Source organism: Gambusia affinis, linkage group LG12 (assembly GCF_019740435.1).
Source record: "Gambusia affinis linkage group LG12, SWU_Gaff_1.0, whole genome shotgun sequence".
Lineage (NCBI taxonomy): Eukaryota > Metazoa > Chordata > Actinopteri > Cyprinodontiformes > Poeciliidae > Gambusia > Gambusia affinis.
In genome coordinates this window covers 24,609,314-24,631,182 of record NC_057879.1, presented here as the reverse complement: position 1 = coordinate 24,631,182, position 21,869 = coordinate 24,609,314, and the positions used below count along the sequence as shown (strand labels likewise).

General features: G+C 36.4%; 1 protein-coding gene across 4 annotated transcripts in view; it reads right to left on the bottom strand.

Moving 5' to 3' along the window:
- Nucleotides 1-14,239: 14,239 nt before the first annotated feature.
- LOC122841287 (contactin-associated protein-like 4) overlaps nt 14,240-21,869 on the bottom strand; it is a 164,160-nt gene continuing 156,530 nt past the window's right edge. For 3 of the 4 annotated variants that reach the window (XM_044134472.1, XM_044134473.1, XM_044134474.1), the window contains 2 exons: nt 20,892-20,963; nt 14,240-19,560 (listed from right to left, as the gene is read on the bottom strand). In XM_044134472.1, coding sequence (XP_043990407.1) covers nt 19,361-19,560; nt 20,892-20,963 — 272 coding nt within the window. In that variant the 3' untranslated portion in view covers nt 14,240-19,360. The remainder of the gene's footprint in view (nt 19,561-20,891; nt 20,964-21,869) is intronic. The other variant, XR_006372372.1, reaches the window with a different exon arrangement.

Genomic DNA, 21,869 nt, shown 5'->3' with positions numbered 1-21,869 from the left:
CTGAACCTTTAAGGTGTAAATTACTGAGTTTAAAAACTCAATTTAGCGACAAAGCTTTGACTGCTTCACAGGAAACACCGCCTCAAACATCTCAGATAGAAATCAGTTCCCTGAATGCTGTTGCCCACCCAGAAAAGACTTCATATCGGCTTTTACATCAATTCCTCTCCTGGAGATTATAAAAAAACTACAGAGAAAATTGCTTTTTGAAAGCTGCAGCCTGTGAAGAATCTGATTCTGATGAAAAGGTTCTGCGCTCATCTATACAACCCAACATTTGCAGGATGGATAGCATCCTCTTCAGCAGCTCCCTTCGTAAAATTTTTTTTTTAACATTCCTCCACTTCTGATCTTTCAGCCACTTTTCTGCTGTGGAGGCTCTGAGGAGCGATGAGGAGCGATGAAGAGCTCCAGAGACAGAGGCTGACAGTCAGACGGCAGCAGGACCGATTCGCAACAATCGGGAGGAGGATGATGCAGCCGGACTCGTTGTGCAGGCGTTCACTTGGCAGACATGTAGCTGAACACGAGAAGCCGACAGTAAAATGCTACTTTTCTGCTCAGAGCTGCCAGAGAACAAAGACGGAGAAGTTTGATGGGAAAACTTTTTATTTTACTAGTGGAAATGTTTTCAGTTTGGGGGAGATGAATGAATGAAAGAATGAAATATTTTTTAAATTGAAAGCAGCAAGAGTTGCTTTTATTTTCAGTATGAAGTGTTTGGAAACTTCTGCTGATGTGGGAGTGCTAACGGTTCTTCAAGTACTTAGATATTTATAGCCATGCTCTTATTTTGAAGTGGGTGAAACAGTTCAGTTTGTTCTACTCATTTCGTCTCTTTTTTCCCCTCAATAACTTTATTTCAAACAAAAGATAATCTTTTTTATTGGTCTTAATTTCCTAATTCATTAGTTATATGTGGAAGATTATTGTAAATGGTGGACACACTTCCACTAATGAGCTAATGGCAACATACTAATGTTTTGTTTAGCTCTCTAGCTAACGTTGAAAACATTTAGCACACTTCGCTTCACCTAAATAAATACTATATTTTATTTATTTGGCAGTTTATTGAACTGAAAGTTTACTAAAGTGTTGAAGTTTTGGCTATCTACTGTTAGGAACTCCTCATGTTTATATTCATGCTCTTATTTTGAAGGGCAGTGCCATTTCCTCTATTCCTGTTCTTTTTTTTTAATTACCTAAAAGCTTTATTCCAATCAACAAACATACCTGAAAAAAATAAAGAATGGACAGTAGAGAACAAAATATAAACACAAATACAATAAATTAAATTGAAGTTAGCGCTTTAGCATTAGCTTCTGCTAAATATTTGGTTAGTGTAGCACATTAGCATAACTAATGTTAAGGATAAGAACTTTAGACTTAGCAAAGCTAACATTTTAGTTAGCGGTGTCCGTCACTAATGTCATATTTCATAATAGTAATAAGCCTAACGTGAGATAATAATCTAAATAAGTGAGAATTTAGAATTTTTATGATTATTTTTGTAAATAATGAACTTTAACTACAAAGCTGGTTTGTTGCACAAGTTAGAAATGGATGAACTTACAGTAAAGTATGAAATTAAGCCAGTGAGGACATTTGTTGATCCAAAAAGCAAACTGGACATAAAAACACTAAACATTGCTTCTTAACTTAACTTAACTTAAGCATTTACAGAGAAACTATTCCCATGTGGCACATGGAGTCTCAGAGTTGATCAGTGTCAGATCGTTGAAGCAACGGATGAAGAAAGTTGCTGAATTTGTTTCAAAAAGAAGAGCTGTGTTTGAAACCCAAGGTTGTTTTGAGCTTGAAGCACCGTGCGGTCGCTCATCTGACAGAAGCTGCTTGTCTGCACAAAGAAAAACTCGCTTTGTTGCGAATCTGACAGCTACATACTGTAAAAGAACACAAACAAATGAAAATAAGCCAACAAACGTGGAGATTTTGCAAAGTTCAAGCCAAAAACAAACAAACAAAACAAAATAAAAACAGCAAAAGAGAGCATTGTCTTTTATCTTGGGTCTGACAGTTCTGACATTATAATCAGAATCCTGCAGAATGCTGAGTGCAGGTTTCCTCCTGACACACTTCTTCCTCCCAGAGCAACTCCATCCAGTCAGGAAATCACCGCAGGAAGTCTGAAGTCGTTTCATGTGTTGCTTGATTGTGAATTTATAAGATAAAGATAAAGCTGTCATTCCTGCACCACAGGGAAGAAACACCCCGAGGCGGCAAATCTGGAGTTTTTATGCCTCTGCTGAGCAAACGGGCAGATCCTGGCGTTCAGGCAGGTGGATTATCCAGGATCTGTGAGGCTCCAACGGGTCACACTGGGGGCAGATAATTAGATCTGCCCCCTTATGGCAGATAATTAGATCAACAAATCTCCAGGACTGAAGATAGAAATAAGGATATTCAAATGGGCTCGAGGGAGAACACAGTGGCCATCTGAAAGGTAAAACATCATCAAGAGTTTCATTTTGGACTAAATTCATTCATTAATATTGATGAACGGAGGAATCATTGGCATGATTCATTGGCATTTGATTTCATTTATAACACAACATTTCCTCCATGTTGTGAATGGAATAATCTACCAGTGGAACCAGTAGTTTTTCATCAGTATTAAGTAGTGATTGACCAAAAACAAGCTTCTTTTTATTGCTGTAATGTTACTTCTAAGTTAGTTTTGTCTTATTTCAAGTGAACTCAGATATTTGCACTAGAAACTAGACCAAAAAACTTGTTAAGATTTTGTGTTTTTGCAGTGCAGATCAGTTTATTTCTATGGCGCCAATTCACAACAAATGTTAAGATTCAAAGTCAATTCCAATTTGATCCCAGTTGTCTAATAACGCAGACACGCCTCCTTAGACAAACAACTTTCTACTTCTAATCTTGTAATGACTTTCAACCTCATAGTTATGATTACTATTCTTGTAATTATTATAGTAAAACTTGTAATTGTGACTTTGAACCTCATAATCATTACTTGATTTTGGAATTTTTTTTTTTTTCAAATTGCAGTTTTCCATAAAATTTTGTAGTTCGTGGCATAAATGGCCTTCCGTAAAAAAGCACAAACAACAAGATTGCAGCAAGAGGTTTCTGGGTGGTAAGTCAATAACGAAACACGTCTTTTCCAGCAGCCATTGTACAGCACATACAGTGGTAAAACCAGCTGACCAAACGTCCTGGAAGTCAACTCGGTTGCTAGGCAACGGGGCTGAGCTCAAGGGGTTGCCAGCTAACAGGGCAGAGTAACTCAACAATCTGGAAGATTTTGAAACAGCTCTTTTTCCAGACACTAAAAAACACTGACATATTGTCAAAAAACAGTCGGGTGTTTTTTTTAAAAGTGTTTTGCCGTTTTTGAACCTGATACAGCTACATACAAAGAACTGATTCAGGAAGACGTCCAAAACTGTTCTTTTGACATTTATCTGCAAAAATGTCAAAAAAAGATGATAAACTCTCGTTTCTTTGATGTAAAAACTGATCGAAGTGATTCTGATTGTTGTTTATTGTCACACTCAGGAAAAAACACGCAGGTCATTTTTCATTCACGCTCCTTGATCCTCCGAAGCGAAACCGTCTGCAGAAAAATCACAATTTCTCCCTTATTCACCCAAATCGGTCTCTGTCCAACAGAGTCCAGAGCCGCGCGGAGCGGTAATCCATCACCGCGGCTCTGACCTTGGAACACGGACAGCAGGGCGGTGGCGGGGCTGAACTTTAACAGCCGCTCCGACCGGATGGGCAGGAACATAGACGCTGCATTCAGGTGCAATAGTTTCACTGCGTAACTAAAACATTCAGAGTCAGTTCTGTGGTTTAAATACCAGCTCTTCTGATCAGAGGGAGGAAGTGAGTAAAACTTACGGGACGAGAGGCGAATAAAAAACACCGTCTGCACCGGACGCAACGCTCAATCACAGTTGTTTTCCTTTCCTCTCTTTAAGTTTCAATTTGTCACCCAGTACGGTGGAAGATTTCTCACAAGACTCTTGAATTTCAATCAGGATCTTGAGGTTCACCTTCGGCATTTTAGAGCAACTATAGAGGCTTCTAAAACTTTTTGTCAACTCTTGGACAATTTGTCGTGTTGTAGCCACAAACTTTAACAAGATTTTGCCATACTGCACATTAAATTGGTGCTGCACAGTGGAAAAGTTGGTAGAGCTGTTGCCTTGCAGCAAGAAGGTCCTGGGTTCGATTCCCGGCCCGGGGTCTTTCTGCATGGAGTTTGCATGTTCTCCCTGTGCACGGTGGGTTCTCTCCGGGTTCTCCGGCTTCCTCCCACAGTCCAAAAACATGACTGTCAGGTTAATTGGTCTCTCTAAATTCTCCCTAGGTGTGTGTGTGTGTGTGTGTGTGTGCGTGTGTGCGTGCGTGTGTGTGTGTGTGTGTGAATGGTTGTGTGTCCTGGTGACCTGTCCAGGGTGACCCCGCCTCTCGCCCCGAACGTTATCTGGAGATAGACACCAGCACCCCTCTAAGGGACAAGGGTGTACAGAAAATGGATGGACAAAAACAATAAATAAAATAATTTATGAAGTCTGTAAACAAAATTATCCTTCAAAAATAAAGAGCTAGCCTTCACCAGACGTTACACTTTTAATATCCAGTTTTTGGTAGGAAGAGGAAAATATTAAAAATGATAAAATTATTGAACTCGTTTTAATAAGAATTAAACTAGAACAAAACAATACTTAACTAAGAACTAATAAAAACTAACAAACACATTCTAAAAACGAATAAAAACTAACTGAACAAACAAGAAGTAACTATTAAATAAAACTAAACTAAGAAACAAAACTATTGTATCTTTGCTTAAACAAAAAGCAGCATTTATACTGAGTAGTTGTCAGCAGCACTCATGCTAATCCGCTAATAGCAGAACTAATTTCTTTCTTTAGTGTTTTTGGTAACTTTCCAAACATTTAGTATTTATTCAGAAAAATGTATCTAGAGGAAGCTAATAGTGCTAAACGTTCTCAAAGTTTGCTAAAGCAATAATTCAAAAACTGGCTCTGCTAAGTAAATTAACATTTTACAATTTATCTGGAAATATTCATTAAGGTGAAGCTAAGTGCGCTACATGTTTAGCAAAAGTTAGCAAAAGTGCTAAGTGTAAAAATAACTCTGCTATTAGCGTAAAAGCAGAAATGTGCCCACCGCTGTAAATATGTTGTGTTTATTACATAGAAATCAAATTAAACGCATTGAAGGTTTAATCTTTGCACAGCTTGAATAAAACATCTTTCATGATTCAGCATTAAACACAATTCTGGTTTTTCTGCAAGCTGAGTCACTTTAATTTGCACCGACTTTAATCTTTGATGCTCTCTCACTGTGACTCTAACAGCAAAATAAAACAAAACAAAAAAAATGTAACGATTTTTAAACTGTAAAATCCGCCTGTTGGGGAAAATTAAACAGCATTTGGAAGTCGGCCGTGCTGCTCTCTGTAAGCAAAACAAATAAATACAGAAACCCCAATCTCAGCTTAAATAGATCTCTTTACGGATGCATTATTCATGTGCCCTTCAGCAGACGTGGCTTTAAATTATAGCTGGAAAACATTTCTCTTGCCTCGTTGCGGGGTGAATATATTGCCCTTTTAAAGCATCAGCAGGCCCGGCTGACACTAATGATTCCGGCTACTGCTGACTGTAACCTACTTTACGGATCCGTCGGTTCGGAGAATAAATCCAACTGTCACAACAGGGACAGGTGGGAGGAGATTTGTGTGTTTCTGTGAATCTCGGCTCATTGAAACGGTTCTCAGTGCATCACAAGGAAAACACAAGAACGTCAGAATAACTTCCTCGTCCCACCGGGATAAAAATATAAATAAATGGAAGATGAATTGGACAATATAAGCAGCTTATATTAGAGTCATTATAAGCAGAAAGGAAAAAACTGAAATTTAGAGGTTGATCTCAAAAATCTTCAAGAAAAAACTTTTAAATTTCTGAGTTTGAAAAGTTGAAAATTTGTTAGAAAAAAAATCAGAAATTTAGAGATTAATCTTAGAAAATTTCAAAGACATTTGTTGAATTTCTGAAGTGGAAAATCTGATAGAAAATTAAGAAGTTTTGTGATTAATCTCAGGAATTATTAAAAGTTGAAATTTTCAACTTTCTGTAGCTTTTGAGTTTCAAATATCATATTTTTGACTTTTGAAAACCAGAAATTTCTAAGTTTTATCAATAAAATTTCTATGTCTAATCACAAATTTTCTGTGTTTTTATTAGAATGTTTGTTTTATTTTGAAACTCTGAATTTTTTTTGTTTTTTCTAGAAAATCTTTTCTAGAAATATTGAGTTTAATTGTAAGATTAAACTCAATATTTCAGAATTTTCTTCTCACAAATGTTTTACTTTTCAAATTCAGAAATTTTCTAGAAAAATCTTGGAAAGTTCTGAGATTGATGACAAATTTTCTACGTTTCTATTCGCAAATCTTTGAATTTTAAAACTCCAAATTTTTTATTTTTTCTAGAAACTTTCTGAGACTAATCTCAACCTTTCAGATTTTTCTCATGAATTTTCCACTTTTCAAATTCTGAAATTTTCTAGTTTTTTTCTAGGAAATTCCAGAGATCAGTCTCAAAAATCCAGATTTGTTTTTGGCAGAAATTCCCTCCTCCTGCTTTTTGATTATTTTTATCTATAATTGCCCTCGGTACGCGGCGGTAGCAGCCTGCGCTCACATTGGAGTTATTTTCCGGCAGCTCAGAGAATCCTGACAGCGAGACGAAGCCGTAACACGAAGCTCAGGAAGTACGACGGTAATTTGAAGAATAAAGAAAGAAAAAGCCTCAGCTGGGCAGAAAATAGCTCCCCATTTCCCTCAGCGAGATAATGAATAAAGAGCTTCTGTAAATGTCAGTTTGTGGGCGAGGGTAATGGCAGGTGTGCCACAGGGTAAATGAGAGTGTTTAGCTGGAAAAAGCTTCATGATATTTACAGTAATGGGACAGTTTGGGTGATACCTGGAGGGAAATGGAGGCGTCCCACTGGGATAATTATGTGGGCCGGTGTCATTCTCATAAAGAGTCGGTGTGGCGACGCGCGCTGCATGTCACCTAACGCTCCAACTCGTTTAGGGAAAACATGGAGAAATTGGCGTCTAAGCAGGTGAGGAGATTTATTCAGGTTGCATCAAATCATGACAACGCAGCAGCAGAAGATTTAAAACATACAGGAAGTCTGGGATTTTTATCGCTACGGTTTGAGCTGGAAAGGTGTTAAACTGCTGCTGGCTTCAAAAAAGGAACAAATCCTCAAATGTACTAAAATAAAAAAATGATACAGCATTCATGAGCTCCTCTGGTAAAGATGCGTAAACCGTAAAACATTAATCTTCCACTGCAGGAGGTTTTCCAAAGGGGAAAATGATAAACTAAAGAGAAAAACACAATATTTCCATTTATTTTAAATCACAGGTGCAACAACTGAGACTTTTTGGAACATATAATTTACTTTTCCTGTCTTACGTCTTGAGAAACTGAATCTGTAGTATTTTAGGACGGCTGGATGGACGACAAAAACAAAAACTAATTCATAGCAAATCTGAATTTCTCGCTTTCTTTCATTATAAAAAGTTACAAATGATAAAAAATATTTTCAAAAACTGGCTTTTATTTCAGTCGTCCCTTCTGTGAGTTGTGAGATGGAGTAATATTGATTAATTGAGAGAATATTGTCATAATATTAGCAGAATGAAGCAGAAATAAGTAAAAGTTATTTTAATTAGAAAGCAGCTTGAAAAATTTGTTATTTTGGGGGTTCACATAAAATAATCACTTCATTCTCCCCATATTATGACTTTATTCTTGTATTATTTTAATTCTATTGCCATATTACATTATTCTTGTAACATTATGACTACTTTTGTAAAAAACAAAAGAGAGAAAAATCTTAGTCTGACACTAATGTTAGTCGCACTTGTTCTGAATTCAAAACCCAAATAAATAGAAGCTGTAAAACACAATTGTGAAACAAGATGGCCGCCCTGGGCGCTGACATCACTCTGAACTATGGAAACCCAAGAAGTTCATTTGTAGAAAAAAAACAAAACAGGTTTTCCAAAAATGAAATCTTCAAAAACCAAAAATTCAATCAATAAAATCTATTGATTGCCTAGTTCTCCATTCTGGTTGCTTATTTATTTCTATACGTCACCATGGAAGGAGTAGAGAGCAGGCCATCCACGTAAAGCAGACAGTGTTTCCAGCGCTTTAGGACAGAAAGTTGATCCATCTTTGGAGTAACGTTGACGGTCTGTAAATCCACAGTTGGACGTTCGAGGCTGCAGGCAGCGGTGTGAGAAACCACCCTGCCACCCTGATCGATATTTAACCCCCGGGGCTTCAGAAACTGGACCAACAGCCTGCTGCTGAAATCCGACCAGAAACCGTATCGCTGAAGGAAGAAACCACACAGCAGCTCCGCTCAATTACTCCATCAGGTTCTCCGGGTAAAAACTCACACGGAAAGTCAGAGGACATAATATTGGTTTCTACCACCAAATGCTAAATATCATGACATGCCTATATCATAAACTCTTCTTTGTGGAGAGAAATGCTGCTGTAAAAATGAAGGTACCGTTAGTTAGCCTGACTCCAGAGATCTTTGTTTTACTATTAAGAAAGTTCTGCTCAAGATTTTCAGTTCTGCTAACTCAAAAGTTGAATCTGAATCCAGAGCAGTCAGATTTATCTCTTCTTTTTTATGAAAATAAAGTTATGTTACAAGAATACAGTTGTAGTAATAGAATAAAGTCATATGATAATAAAGTTGAAATAATATAAATACAGTCGTTACATTTGGAGAATGAAGTAATAATTTACGTAAACACCATAAAACTAACAAAAATGTAATTATCCAATGCTTTTTCTCATTAAAACTACTTTATTTTCTCATTTTTATTCTCCTAATATTATAAAATAACTTGTACATGTGAACATGGTGTACACATGCTACACCGTGTTGCTACATGTAGCCACAAGCTAAAAGGAATTTAGCAGAAGCTAATGCTAAAGCACTACTTTCAATTCAAATATAATACCCTTAAAAGACTACAAGCCTAAGGCATTAATTTTATAATAATTTATGTTCTCTAATGTTCTCATATATTATTTTTATGTTTTTATTTTGTTCTGTTTTATTTTGTTTCTGTACGTGTCTTGTTTGAAATAAAGGTAGAGAAAAAAGATAGAGAATGTGAGGACAGGAAGTGTGCTAAAAGTTTTCAAAGTTAATCCAAAAACTAGCTCTGCTATTAGTGGATTAGCAGAAGTGTGCCCATCACTGATTATTTGCTGTCTAGGCTTCAAAACATAAATGGTGAGCTGTATGTGGAAATAAACTCAGAGTTTTATGGGTTAAAAAAATAACTTCAAAGCCTGGAAATTAAAGATTTTAAAAAGTTTTCTGCTGCAAGAAGACAAGCGTTTTCCTGGTGTTGATAGTATCTGCTTTCTGCAGATACAAGCTGTTTCCAGCAACTAAAGGAGAGGATGATGAGTGCAATTTGCAATCACACCAAACAAAACGATAAAAAACATCTTACTTGAGTTTTGGGTAATTTTAAAATGATCCAAAACAAAAACACATTAAAAAGTCAAACCTTTCTACTTTGCTGGGTCAACTTCACCTCTCTTTCTTTGGGAGTTGTTGCTGCTGTATTGGAGGAAATGAAAATAACCCGAACAGACTCGCACACTGAAGGACGACGATAAGTAAATAAAACTGTTTGCTTACAACAGTTTCAAAGAGCTGCGATGGCAGCTTGTCCAAACATCCAAATCCCAGCATCCTGCAGGAAACAGGCCCGACACAAACAACAACGGCAGTCTGTCACAGAACAAAGGAGCCTGGCTGTATTTATAGCCAGTGGGGAGACGACAAACGCTTTGCAGGTGATATTGTAAAAATGAGCTGGTGAGAAGAGTCCAAAATGTTATTTTTCTCTGAGGTAAAGATGGATTTGGTCCCTAAGGAGGCGCATCGTTATCTGCAATAAGGATCCAAACTGGAGCAAAGATTATTAATTGTCTGCCTGCAACTTTGTCACTTACTGCAAAAGTGAAGCTCAGTTATTCGAAAGGTAATTTTCAAATTCTGAGTGAACTTTTAAAATTTTGCGCATATAGAATGCGAATTAGTGTTTCCTTCTACTGGTTTGAAGCAAACCAACCAGGTTAAAGCGTATTTTCATCAGATGTTGATGCTACGCTATGGCTGTAACAAACAGGAAGTAGCATGGAGTTCCGTGGTTCTGGTAAGGTACAGACCAACCAGTGGAGAGGAAATATCCCTCAGTCAGCTAGTATTCTGTAAATTTCCATTTCCCCTTTTCTGCATTAACTCTTTTATTGCCAAAGCCAAAAGCTACGTAAGTTTATTGCTTTCAACAAAGAAGAAAAAGAAAAAAAGACGCCTTATGTCATAATTATGAGATCTGGATCTTGTACAGCCAACATATGTGGAGCAAGACATCTGCTGCTTCATTGCTAAGTTGTGTGAATATTAGAAATGACACTTCAAATGACACAATAACATCAAAATAACAAATTAATATGTTTTTGCAGGAACATTGTACCATTTTATAGCACAATCAGGTAACTATGTATGGTGGCCCAGAAGTGCAAATCACTAAACACAACTATAAACTGAAAGTCAACAATGTTGAATTTCTTAATTTGTAATTTTGCTTAGGTAATGTTTCGAATATATAGGTGTGTTTTTTCGATTTGTAATTCTGTTTAGTGACATATTTTTAAAATCAATATTAAGGAGTTATTTACTTAAAACAAGATACTATATCTTTCTGAAGATTTACTTGCATGTTAGTTTTGTTTCATTTCAAATGTAGAAAAATATTTGTAGACAAAAATACTTAAGATTTTGTGGTTTGTAGTGAAGGCAGAGCTTTGAATAAAAGGTTGGAATTTGGGTAAACGGGCGGAGCTTTGGGTAAATGGGCGGAGCTTTGGGTAAATGGGTGGGGCTTTGGGTAAATGGGCGGAGCTTTGGGTAAATGGGTGGAGCTTTGTATAAGCATACATCAAGGTATCTTGAATATCAAGGTATCACGACAAATTCAAGGACCATTTTCTGTCTTTTTTTCTGGCTTGCGTATGGAAAGATTAAAAATGGCCAAAAATAAATAAGGAAATAAACTTAAATGTGCATGAATTAGTCAAATCAACACTGCTGGCTTCTTTTTGAGTAGGTATCAATATTTTAAATAAATTTCCATAAATTTTCTCTTTAAATATCATGCAGGAAACATTCATCCTGTTCTTTCATCTGTACCCGTATGTTCTGCTTCTGGTCTTTCCACCTTATGGCATTTGGGTCATTTTCCTGCCGTAAATTTCTGCGTTATTCACCTCCGCGCCTGGACTGCCATGTAAACAGCAGCCCTGCACTGTAATTACCACCACATCCAGCTGTATTAGTGTCTGCTCATGTAATAGAGAGGTGAGGATGGGTTTACAGAGACGGATCTGCATGGTAATGAGGGACACTGAGGCAGGAAAGGCGAGGCTGCTGTAATTAAAAGGCCATCCTGTCATACAGGAAGATGCAAGCAGCTGGGCTGTTGCTCATGCACGTCATCCAGAAACATCGCTGGTGTAATTTCAATTAAACACCATTGAATGGATGAACAGCCAGTCATCTGAATAGCTATAAGTAGCTTGTTTGGCCCAGGAAGAGATTTCTTCAATCAGGAGTTACTTCCAGTGCTGTAATTAATGAGCTGCAGCTGATTCACATGTAATCTTTCTCACACTCAGAAGAATCTGGGCGGCCTATTTAAAGCACCTATTATGCTTCCTTGAACAGATTAGGACAGGACTAAACATGTTGATTAAATTTTTTTTCAATAAAATAATTCTTATTTTCAGCAGTTTCATGGAGTCTTGTCACTTTAAATCCAAGTAAGCTGCAAACAGATGTGCAACTATACAGCCACAGATCTTTGAAAAGCAGAAGTGGAGCCTCCTGCACATCCAACAAGAATACAGAAAGTAGTTTCTGGATGATAAGTCAACAACAAAACACTTTGTCTTTTCCAGCAGCCATTATGGGTGTGCTGTAGATGTTATAGAGAAGAGGAATTTGAACATTGATGGTCTCTGGTTTGGGTAGCTGACAGCTTGGCGTTCACATAGGCATTCAAATCAAATGAACCAAACTTTCTAGGTAAACCCACTAGAGTTGGACTAAAGTGGACAAAACAGGGCTTGTGTGAATTCCCAGTTCCTCTCAAACTGGCTGTTAATCTAGCAGTGTAGATTTGATGAATTGGGACGATTTCCCATAGCGGATTGGAGACCGCTGTAAAAGCAGGAACCAAACTGTAATGCAAGGCATTCTGGGCAAATACAGCCAAAACAAACATGCTAGCCTAGCACTAGCAGGAGAAATGACTCGTGATCTTTAGCAAAACACAAAAGAGAAATTCTACAATTGCTAAAATCTGACGCTACTCCACTTTTTGTTTAGATTTTGTGAAGGAAAAAGTGCACTCAGTGTCTTCTTCAGAGGTTTTTATGTCATTTCCTTCACTAGTTTTTGGTGTAGTGCCCCCACAGGTGAGGAGGGGAACAGGTTTTCCAAATGGTTTGATTTCTTTGACACGTCAGCAGCTTAAAATGTAACAAATGTTGCAATTTTAGACCCTGAGAGTTACGAAACAACATATTTTATCAACTAGAGATTGAAGAATAATGTTATGAATGAGTGCAATTTGATTTAGTGATAGACATAAATCATCTTTATACAGGATAAATGCTACTGTTGAACACACATATGAAAAACACAATAGCATATATGTATATATAGAATATGGTGCAGAGTTTGCACAATGTCAGAGGAACAAAGACGCAGCAATAAAGCCTCTTCATGAATCAATGAGAAACATAAAACTCTGTGTCATGTTTCAGCTGCAGATGAAATGAAACATCAGCATTTTCAGAATATTTTCCACTTCTGTTTGCTGCACTCAACACAAATGAGTCCAAAAATCTGAGTTTATCTGATCGTAATGATATTTCCACATATGCTCAAGATGCCAGTTATCATCCTCACATCTGGTCTCTGATCTCATCCAGTAAGATTTAGATAAACTGAGTGGGGATTAGTGAATCATCTCGTATCCTCAGGCGTCTGAACATTAAAACAGGCAGAGAGGATAAGTGGCTCTTCACAGAGAATCACTCCGACACCCACTGCTCCTCAACTCGACGCATCTACATATTTCCTCTCATCTCTGGGATGTTAACAGCCGTCAGAAGTGTCAGCACTGAAGGATGTGCTTCCTCCCACACAACACATACTGTAAATGTCAGAGCAAGTAAATGGGGATCAGACTTAAACGAGTATCAGGCTCATTTAACTAGTTAACCAAAGAGCTCATTGGTTCAAGCGTTTTACCTTGAACTTAATTTCTATGTCTTGTATTTTTGTCTGCAGAGGCTAAATAGCTGCTGTCAATGCAAAAGGCGAAACTGATGGGAAAAAACTTACAATTCTCGACAGAGGAATGTCTTATCTTTTTGTTTTCTTCAATGGTTTCCAAATAAAGAGCTTTTTAGCAATGTCTTGTCACTTAAATTTGTATGTGAATGAACACAAACCAGCAAATAAGTTTAGAAATAGAATAGATTACAATATTTGGTATGAAACTAATTTTCATAAATGCTCTCCAAGGAGCCAGAATGTGCTGATAAAACTCATTAAATTGTTAAAATATTAATCAAAAGTTGCGTCTGAATTTGATAAGTACTACTTAAAACTAAATAATATTCAATAATAATAATATCTAATAATCTTTTCACATTGTTCAGTTCCTCCAGGATTTGTGATAATTTTTGTAGTCAAAATCATTGATTTTGACTCTAACTTAGAAATATTTCCAATATTTTGCCATGTTTTTCCTTATGTATGGCAGTAAACGTAACTTTTTGTTACTCTCTATAAAAATCACAATCTGTGTTTTGATTGACCGTATAATTGTGCAATTTGACATTTTTAAAATGAATTCACTTAATGGGAACACGTCAATTGGTTTTATGATTGAATCAAAATTGGTTTATTTAATGGAAAAACTTTTTTCACATCACACGAGTCGCATGATCAAAAACCGGATGTTACTACTGGAAGAAGCTACAAAGAAGATGACAGGAAGTAGCTTGAGGATAAAAGAGTTGCATGTTTATTAACGACTTACCGCATGAACAAACTTAATCTTTGTGATTTTAATTGCATTTCTTATATAATGGAAATGTACATTAGCTGGGCATTGACAAAACTTAGCAGAGATTTGTAACAGAAACTGCTACAGAGTTTAACTTAACATCTAGTAAGGCTGAGGCAGTAGAAGAAACACTGCCACCTGTAGGTGGGGATAGCATCACTTTGTTGCAATGTATTTTGACAATTTTTGCAGAAAAGTTTTAACAAACTAACCTTTATGCATTAGCGTGAAAAAGTGTTGAATTTTGTAGATTTTTTTTTTTTTACCATCACGAGTGACTGATGAAATTTGAAAGTAAACAGATAAAATCTGCTTTTGTTTAATAAGATAATGATTAAGAACAACTGTTATCTTATGAGTCTACAGGGACACATTAAAGGTTATGGCGGGCCAGATTTGGCCCTCAAACCTTCAGTTTGACTCATATGTGATAAATCTTTGGTGGAACTGACAAAGAGAGTAAAATATTATCTTCTTTAAAGATCAAACTCTGAAAAAAAAAACAAAAAAACAAATCATACCAAATCTGCAGTGGTAAAAACTGAGACAATAATTATTCACTTTGTGGATTTACCAACTTTTGTTATTAAAGTGTGATTCTCAGCTGGTGGAGTTAAGTCACATTTCCTCATTTTTCATCACGTTTTTTTTCTTGTTGTACCATGATTGCTTCTGAAAGCCTTTCAGGTTATCTCCCTGTCTCATTTCATCACGAGAGCAAACAAACCACCTGTCAAGACTGAAGTAGATTAGGGGTTCAGAAGCACATTAACCAGCTCTGCATGTAGTCAGCTGTCAGTGTTAAAAGCTTTGCTCTTCAGAGCCATTAGCAGGCCTGAATGTGAAGCTCCCTGCAGGCGTGGAGGGGAAGAAAATCACAACAGAACAAATATCGTGTGCAAGGAGTTCCTAAAAAGCTAAAAAAAAAAAAAAAAACCTAAGGAAAAATAAAAAAGGAAAACAAACCCTTACTTATAAGGAAATATCTTCACAAATATCCAAAGAAGAGCGCAGTACCCTCAAAACAAATGTGCGTTTGGCTCATTTGCATGATTGGAGAGAGAAGGACTTTGAAGATGCCTTTTGATAACTGAAAAAAAGCAAAAAAAAAGCACAGCAGTAAAAAGTCGCTGGAAGAAAATCACTCATGAAAATGTTTAATTCATGTGCCGACTTCAGTTAGAAGAACCATCTAATGTGTTGGTATTTTATGGAGATTTTCTGGCTGAAAGCTCCTTAAAAATGTTTTTTCTTTAAAGACCTCTTCCTCCTCCAGGCCCACTGCTCTTGATCTCACTACTGTTTGTATAAAAAACATCAAGCAAAGATATTTTGAAAAAGTTTCCAAGGAAAGAAAGTAAAAAAATAACAACCAACTTTTATTGATATGAATGTGATTCATTCATGTTTCAGATCTCACTATCATCTGCATAAAATGGCAGTTTTGGCAAACAAGGACGACTCACCAGGGTAGAAATAACTAAAAACCCCAGGAGTTTTGTTTTTTACGTGGAAAGTGCTAATTCAGTCCAGAAATAATACACTACATCACCTAACGGAGAAGGTGTTTCCCAACAAAATGGTCTCACTGCTAAGCTAGTGCTAGCTTAAGCTGTTTTCTGAAAAGTATTTGCTCTCTTTAATCAAACAAATTTCAATATTAATCTAAAAAGACGCTATGCTAAAGGGATCTACGATTAGCGATAGCAACAAACTTTATCTGAAAACATTTATTTCAGATGTAAAAACAATACAGTAACAATGCAGTAGGCTGTTTAGTTTTTATAAATGTAAATACAATTTTATATTGTTTACGCTGCAAGGCATTCTGGGTAGATGACGTATGCTAGGTGCTACAGCCATAGCTTCATCCAACCAGAACAGTAATTATTGCCCAATAAAAGTAATAAAATTTGAATCGGAGAGCATTCAAATAGAAGGCAAGAGGAAATGAAGAAGACAACGATCAAATGGAGGAAGACAAGACATTTTGCAGGAAAAGCTGGTGTTTGTGCTGCTTGGAAATGCTAACAAAGAAGGAGATTGTTGTTTACTGCAACTAGCTTCAGTTTTTAACTCAAGCTGCTTACAGTAAAAATCGAAACATTTCCTCAAATATATTAGAATGGTGTGTTAAAAATAATAAGATGCTTCATGGTCCCTGTAAAACATCCATTTATTATCTTCCTATTTGTTTTGACTTTGTGTTATCTCCTGCTAATGCTGTTAGCTCCTGCTAATGCTGTTAGGTCCAGCTAATATAGTAAATAGTTATATCACAACATAAAATTACAACATATTTAGGCCAAAAGGTTCAAGTAGTCGTGGTAAAAAGATTTTGCTCCTTTTCACAAAAATGACATTTTGCGTTTTAAAATATCTGTAGCCATTAAAAACTTTGAATCTGCCCCTTTTGTTTCTTATCTACCTGAGTTTCTGCACCTTGGATCCTGCTCATCTGGTTCACGCTCAACTCCATGCACTACTTTCTGTTTTTAATATCTGGAAAAGAACGAGGAAGTGCATCCATTAGAGATCTGAAAGGTGAAAACACAACACGTATGGCAACAAGTAGCAACCAAATTACTACTTTCAAGTTTCTTTGACATTAAAAACATGGTTTGCACTATGATTGGCTCACAGATCTACAAGTTTCAGTCTGAATTGGAAGTTCAGGTTAAAGGTGAACTAAACGTTTGAGCACCTGAAATATAACAGATCACAATTTAAATTTTTTGTTAAATTAGTGAAAAAATAAATGGGGATTCTTTAATATTTTATGGCTAAAATCCAACATGTAATCAACATTTCTACTTGTTTTCTGTAACAGGAATTACCATTAGCATCTTGCTAATGATATTTAGTGTTTTAAATGTTTTCTTTCTTGGATATCATTTGGAAAATAATTAGTGAAATTGTGATCTGCAAAAAAAACAAACAAACCAAAAACAAATGATGGATAAAAAAAGAGTCACCAGACTCCCACTGATCTCCTAGTAACCTCATGATGAGACTTTTATTAAATTAATGTACAGTTTTGATAATAAACATTAATTTTTTTGTGCATTTTTAAAATCCTCCTTTGGCCTGATAAAAAGAAAGGGAAATATTTCAGCATTTTGAAATGTTGCCTAAAGAAACATGTTCTTTTTTTTTTAGGATAGGTGATTCAAGCAGTACTTTAAATCTTAAAGATATAGTTTGATAGTTGAAGTGGGGTTGCTGAGTTAGTAATGAGCAGTAAGTATCCTACCTGCAGTCAGCTGCCACAATGTTAAATTCTCGTGTGGTAGTAACGTTAGCAGCTATTTGGAACCAAGCTAATAGCTACTCAGAGGGAAGCTAAGAGCTACATCGATTCAAGCTAACAGCTACTCAGAGGGAAGCTAAGAGCTACATCGATTCAAGCTAACAGCTACTCAGAGGGAAGCTAAGAGCTACATCGATTCAAGCTAACAGCTACTCAGAGGGAAGCTAAGAGCTACATCGATTCAAGCTAATAGCTACTCAGAGGGAAGCTAAGAGCTACATCGATTCAAGCTAACAGCTACTCAGAGGGAAGCTAAGAGCTACATCGATTCAAGCTAACAGCTACTCAGAGGGAAGCTAAGAGCTACATCGATTCAAGCTAATAGCTATTCAGAGGGAAGCTAAGAGCTACATCGATTCAAGCTAACAGCTACTCTCAGGTTAACTCAACAGGTCTTGATGTTCAATTTAATGGTTTTGCTAAATTCTGTTTAGCAACATATTTTTTCCATGTTGTAAGTGCAATAATCAATATTAATAAATTATTTACTTAAAACAATCTGCATTATCTTGCTAAAAAGTTACTTGTTAGTTCTGTCTTATTTTAATCGTACTGACATATTCGCACTAGAAACTAGATAAAAAAAATAAATACTTGGTAAGATTTTGTGTTCTTGCACGCTGACCGCTGGCTACTGCAGGTAAAATAGTGACTACTACTCAACACAACCCCAAATGTTCTCTTAAGATATTCAAAAAGGGTTCAAAACAGTTGAAGAGTTGACATTGTTATTCCACAAAGCAGCACACACGATAAAAATGTTTGCATTTGAGCAAACAGCAGCTCAGACAAAATCCTCAAGAACCCGATTAAAGGTAAAAAAAAAATCCCTTTACGTACGCAAACATTCATTCTTTTCCAACAGAAAAAATGCCACAAGTACGACGGAGTATAAAGGCCACACTAAGATTAAATTTAAAAGTGAAATTAAAAGGATAAAATCATCATGATTCGAGAATAAAGTTGAAATATTTTGAGAATGTCAAAATTATTTTTATTCTTCCATTGAGTTTTAAATAAGTCAAAGTATAGAAAGTTATAATTTACGAGAATAAATACATAAAATTACTGTTTTTTATTTTAAATGTTTTCCACTGTGAGATATACAAATTATATAAGTGGAAATAATAAAATAATACAAGGATAAAGTTGAAATAATTTGAGAATAACGTTGTAAAGTTCCTTTTTTAAATTAAAATATTTTTGACAGTGTGACAAATAACACAAAATTAAATCATTTTTGGAGATTAAAGTCATAAAATTACTTTTATGTTAAAAAAAATACACTGACATAAACAAATTATTTAATACCAAATAATCAGAGAATAAAGTCAAAATAATTGAATAATGAAGTCATAATATTTCAAGAACAAAGTCTGAATGTCATGACTTTATTTTCATAATTTCAGTTTTATGACTTTATTCTGGTAATTGAATTTATTTTCGTAGCGTGGCCCGAACGCTCCGTCGTACATCAGAAACATTACAAACACAAAGTTAAAACAATTCTTAAAACCACCTTTCACCAATGTTCACATTTACATTTTTAATATTCACAGTTGCTTAAACAAGGATTTGAACACCTCTGCTCCATATTTACACAATATACAGTAAAGGTCAAAACTGTGTGCTGTTCCATGTTTTTCCGAGTCCATTTCTGCATCCATGGAAGGGAGTAACTGGCTCGTAGTGCAGCGTGAAGTCCGGCGGTGCGGTTCTGTCCGGAGCCGCTTCCTGGATGAACAGCAGCCGGCCTCCGCTCACATGAAAAACTCCTTTGAGTTTTCACCAGAGGCGTTTTTCCGGCCGTCAGTCTGGTTGTTGTAGTGGAAATCTTGGCTCTCTTCCTGTTTGGCCGCCTTGACCTCACGACTCCGATACGTCTCTTTTCTCCTGTAGAGGAACCTGGCGGTTATGGCGAAGACGGTAACGATCACAAAGATGGCGACCGCTATGACACCTGCGGGGCAGAGAGCATTCGCAAACACAGAGACGATGTTTGGGTTGTGCAGCCCAGACAGACAGAACCGACAACGTCAAAAATCCTTCATCATTCACAGACGGGAACTGATAGGAAGGCCGGATCCATTATCGATAAGAATCCCTCTGTGAAACGGACATTTTAACACAAAAAATGAAAATCGACGAGCCTCGTCTGAAAATATATTCTCATTTATGAAATATGAAAGTAAATGTTAAAGTGAGACCACAAAGAAATTATTAAATTTGCACCTGAAATTCAAGCATTTTCAAGGACTTCAAGCACCAGTAAAGCAAGTTTGTTGTTATTTTTTGTGTAGCATGTTTGGTCTTATAAAGGCTAACTTTAAAAAAGATTTTTCATACTTCAAACTTGTGTCTTAAAGTGATGTTTCAATAGGTTTTTGCATTCAAAGCAACAAAATATTTCCTTATTAATTTTTCTGACCTCTTCTTTAGATTTCTTTTACTGGCTTAATTTGATTAATCAATAGAGTTTTCGATTACTACAATAAATGTTTGATGATTTGAAGTATTTATGTTTTTTTCCATTACAATTTTTTACTCTTAATATATTTCTACTAAGTTAAGTAGAAAACGGAATGAGTTTTTATTCGATTAATCAATTAATCATCAAAATATCAATAGATTACTTGAATAATTGATGATTTGAAATGTTTATGTGTGAAAAAACACTGCAAAAGAAGAAATCTCTGACATTTCCACACGCTGAACACTAACTTCACATCATGAGAACGAATGCTTTGTAATCTTTTTAGTGGTCAATTAAACTTTCAAAGAATGAGAAGAGAGATACGTTGAGGTTAAAGAGAGGGCAGGCAATTATTCTCCAACCGCATAAAATGTAAAAATCGCCTGAACTCGGCTGGTTCTGGGTGAGTCTCAGCACGTCGTGGTCAAATCGTCTCCTTCAGCCCTGCAGTCTGTTTCTTCAGCTAACTGTAAGCCAGGCCCTTCAGTTCACTCATTTCTCCAAGTTTATAATAATTGGAACTCCAGAATACATCTGAAATCAATTTCTCTCGGTATCTTTGGTTTTAAAGCCCTGAAACATTTGAAGATGACAGAGGAAAAGAAAGACGTTTCTCCAGTCAGCTCAGCTTTAATTAGTTTTGAGCTCTTTGTGTGTCGAGTGCCAAAGTCGCAAAGATTTAGTGGATTTTAAGTGACTCGATTCGTGCGGTCACTGTTCCAACCGAGGCAGAGGAGGAGAAATTAAATGTATTTCTGATGGAATATTTCTCTCCATCGCCGCTGTGGGGAAAGTTTGACAGTTTACGGAGGACCTACCTCCGATTAATGCCGAGTCTGACTTCATGGCGTTGACCAGAGGCTGACCAGAACCAACAGAACCAGACTGGTCTGCAACAGAGAGGGAAGGCAGAGAGACATTAAAGAAGAGTTAGAAGAAACAACATTTAGAGATCTACAAAAGGGAATTAGAGTATTTTTAACGAGAATAAGAGCAGAACAAAGAAATGCCAGCAGAAGTGATGATCACAGGTCCAGATAAACTGGAACTAAAACTGCAATATGAAGGCAAACAAGAACTTAATACAAAACAATCAGCTTATAAGTAAAAGTAATTTCAAATACAGTTGATATTAGTTCCTGAATCAAAACTAGTTGCATTTAAACATTTGCAGATTTTCTTGAAGAACTTGACTTTAAATTAGTCACTTTATTTATAGAGCGTATTTGATCAAACTCTAGTCCATTTTCCTACTAAGTCCACTTCGCTTGGGGAGGTGTGAATGCCAATCAAACTCTGGTCCGCCTACAAACCTCGGTCTTGGCTCAGTTAAAGTAAACCCTGGCGCGGTTTGAATGAATATGTGAAAGGCATTCTGGGTAAATAAAACCAAAATAACTGCGTTAGCCTAGAGGGAGAAATGGCTCGTGGTATTTTCCCAAAGACAAAACAGAAATCCTATAACCACTAAAATCTGACGCTACTCCATTTTTGTTAACGGTTTGTGAAGAAGGACGGTGCGCTCAGTGTCTTCTTCAGAGGTTTTTCTGTCATTTCCTTCAGGAGTTCTTGGTGTAGAGCCCCCACAGACCAAGAGGGGAAAAGTTTTTTCAAAGTGAAAGTGTGTGTTTGACACAGCAGTAGCTGAAAATGTAACAAACGTTGCAACAATAGAGCCGAGTCTATCGGACTATCAGGTGGGAAAACATCCTAAAATATTAAAACGGAAACGCATCTTATGAAGCTGAGATATTTAGGCGAAATGCTACTTGACGCGCTATTGGCTGGCGTTTCAT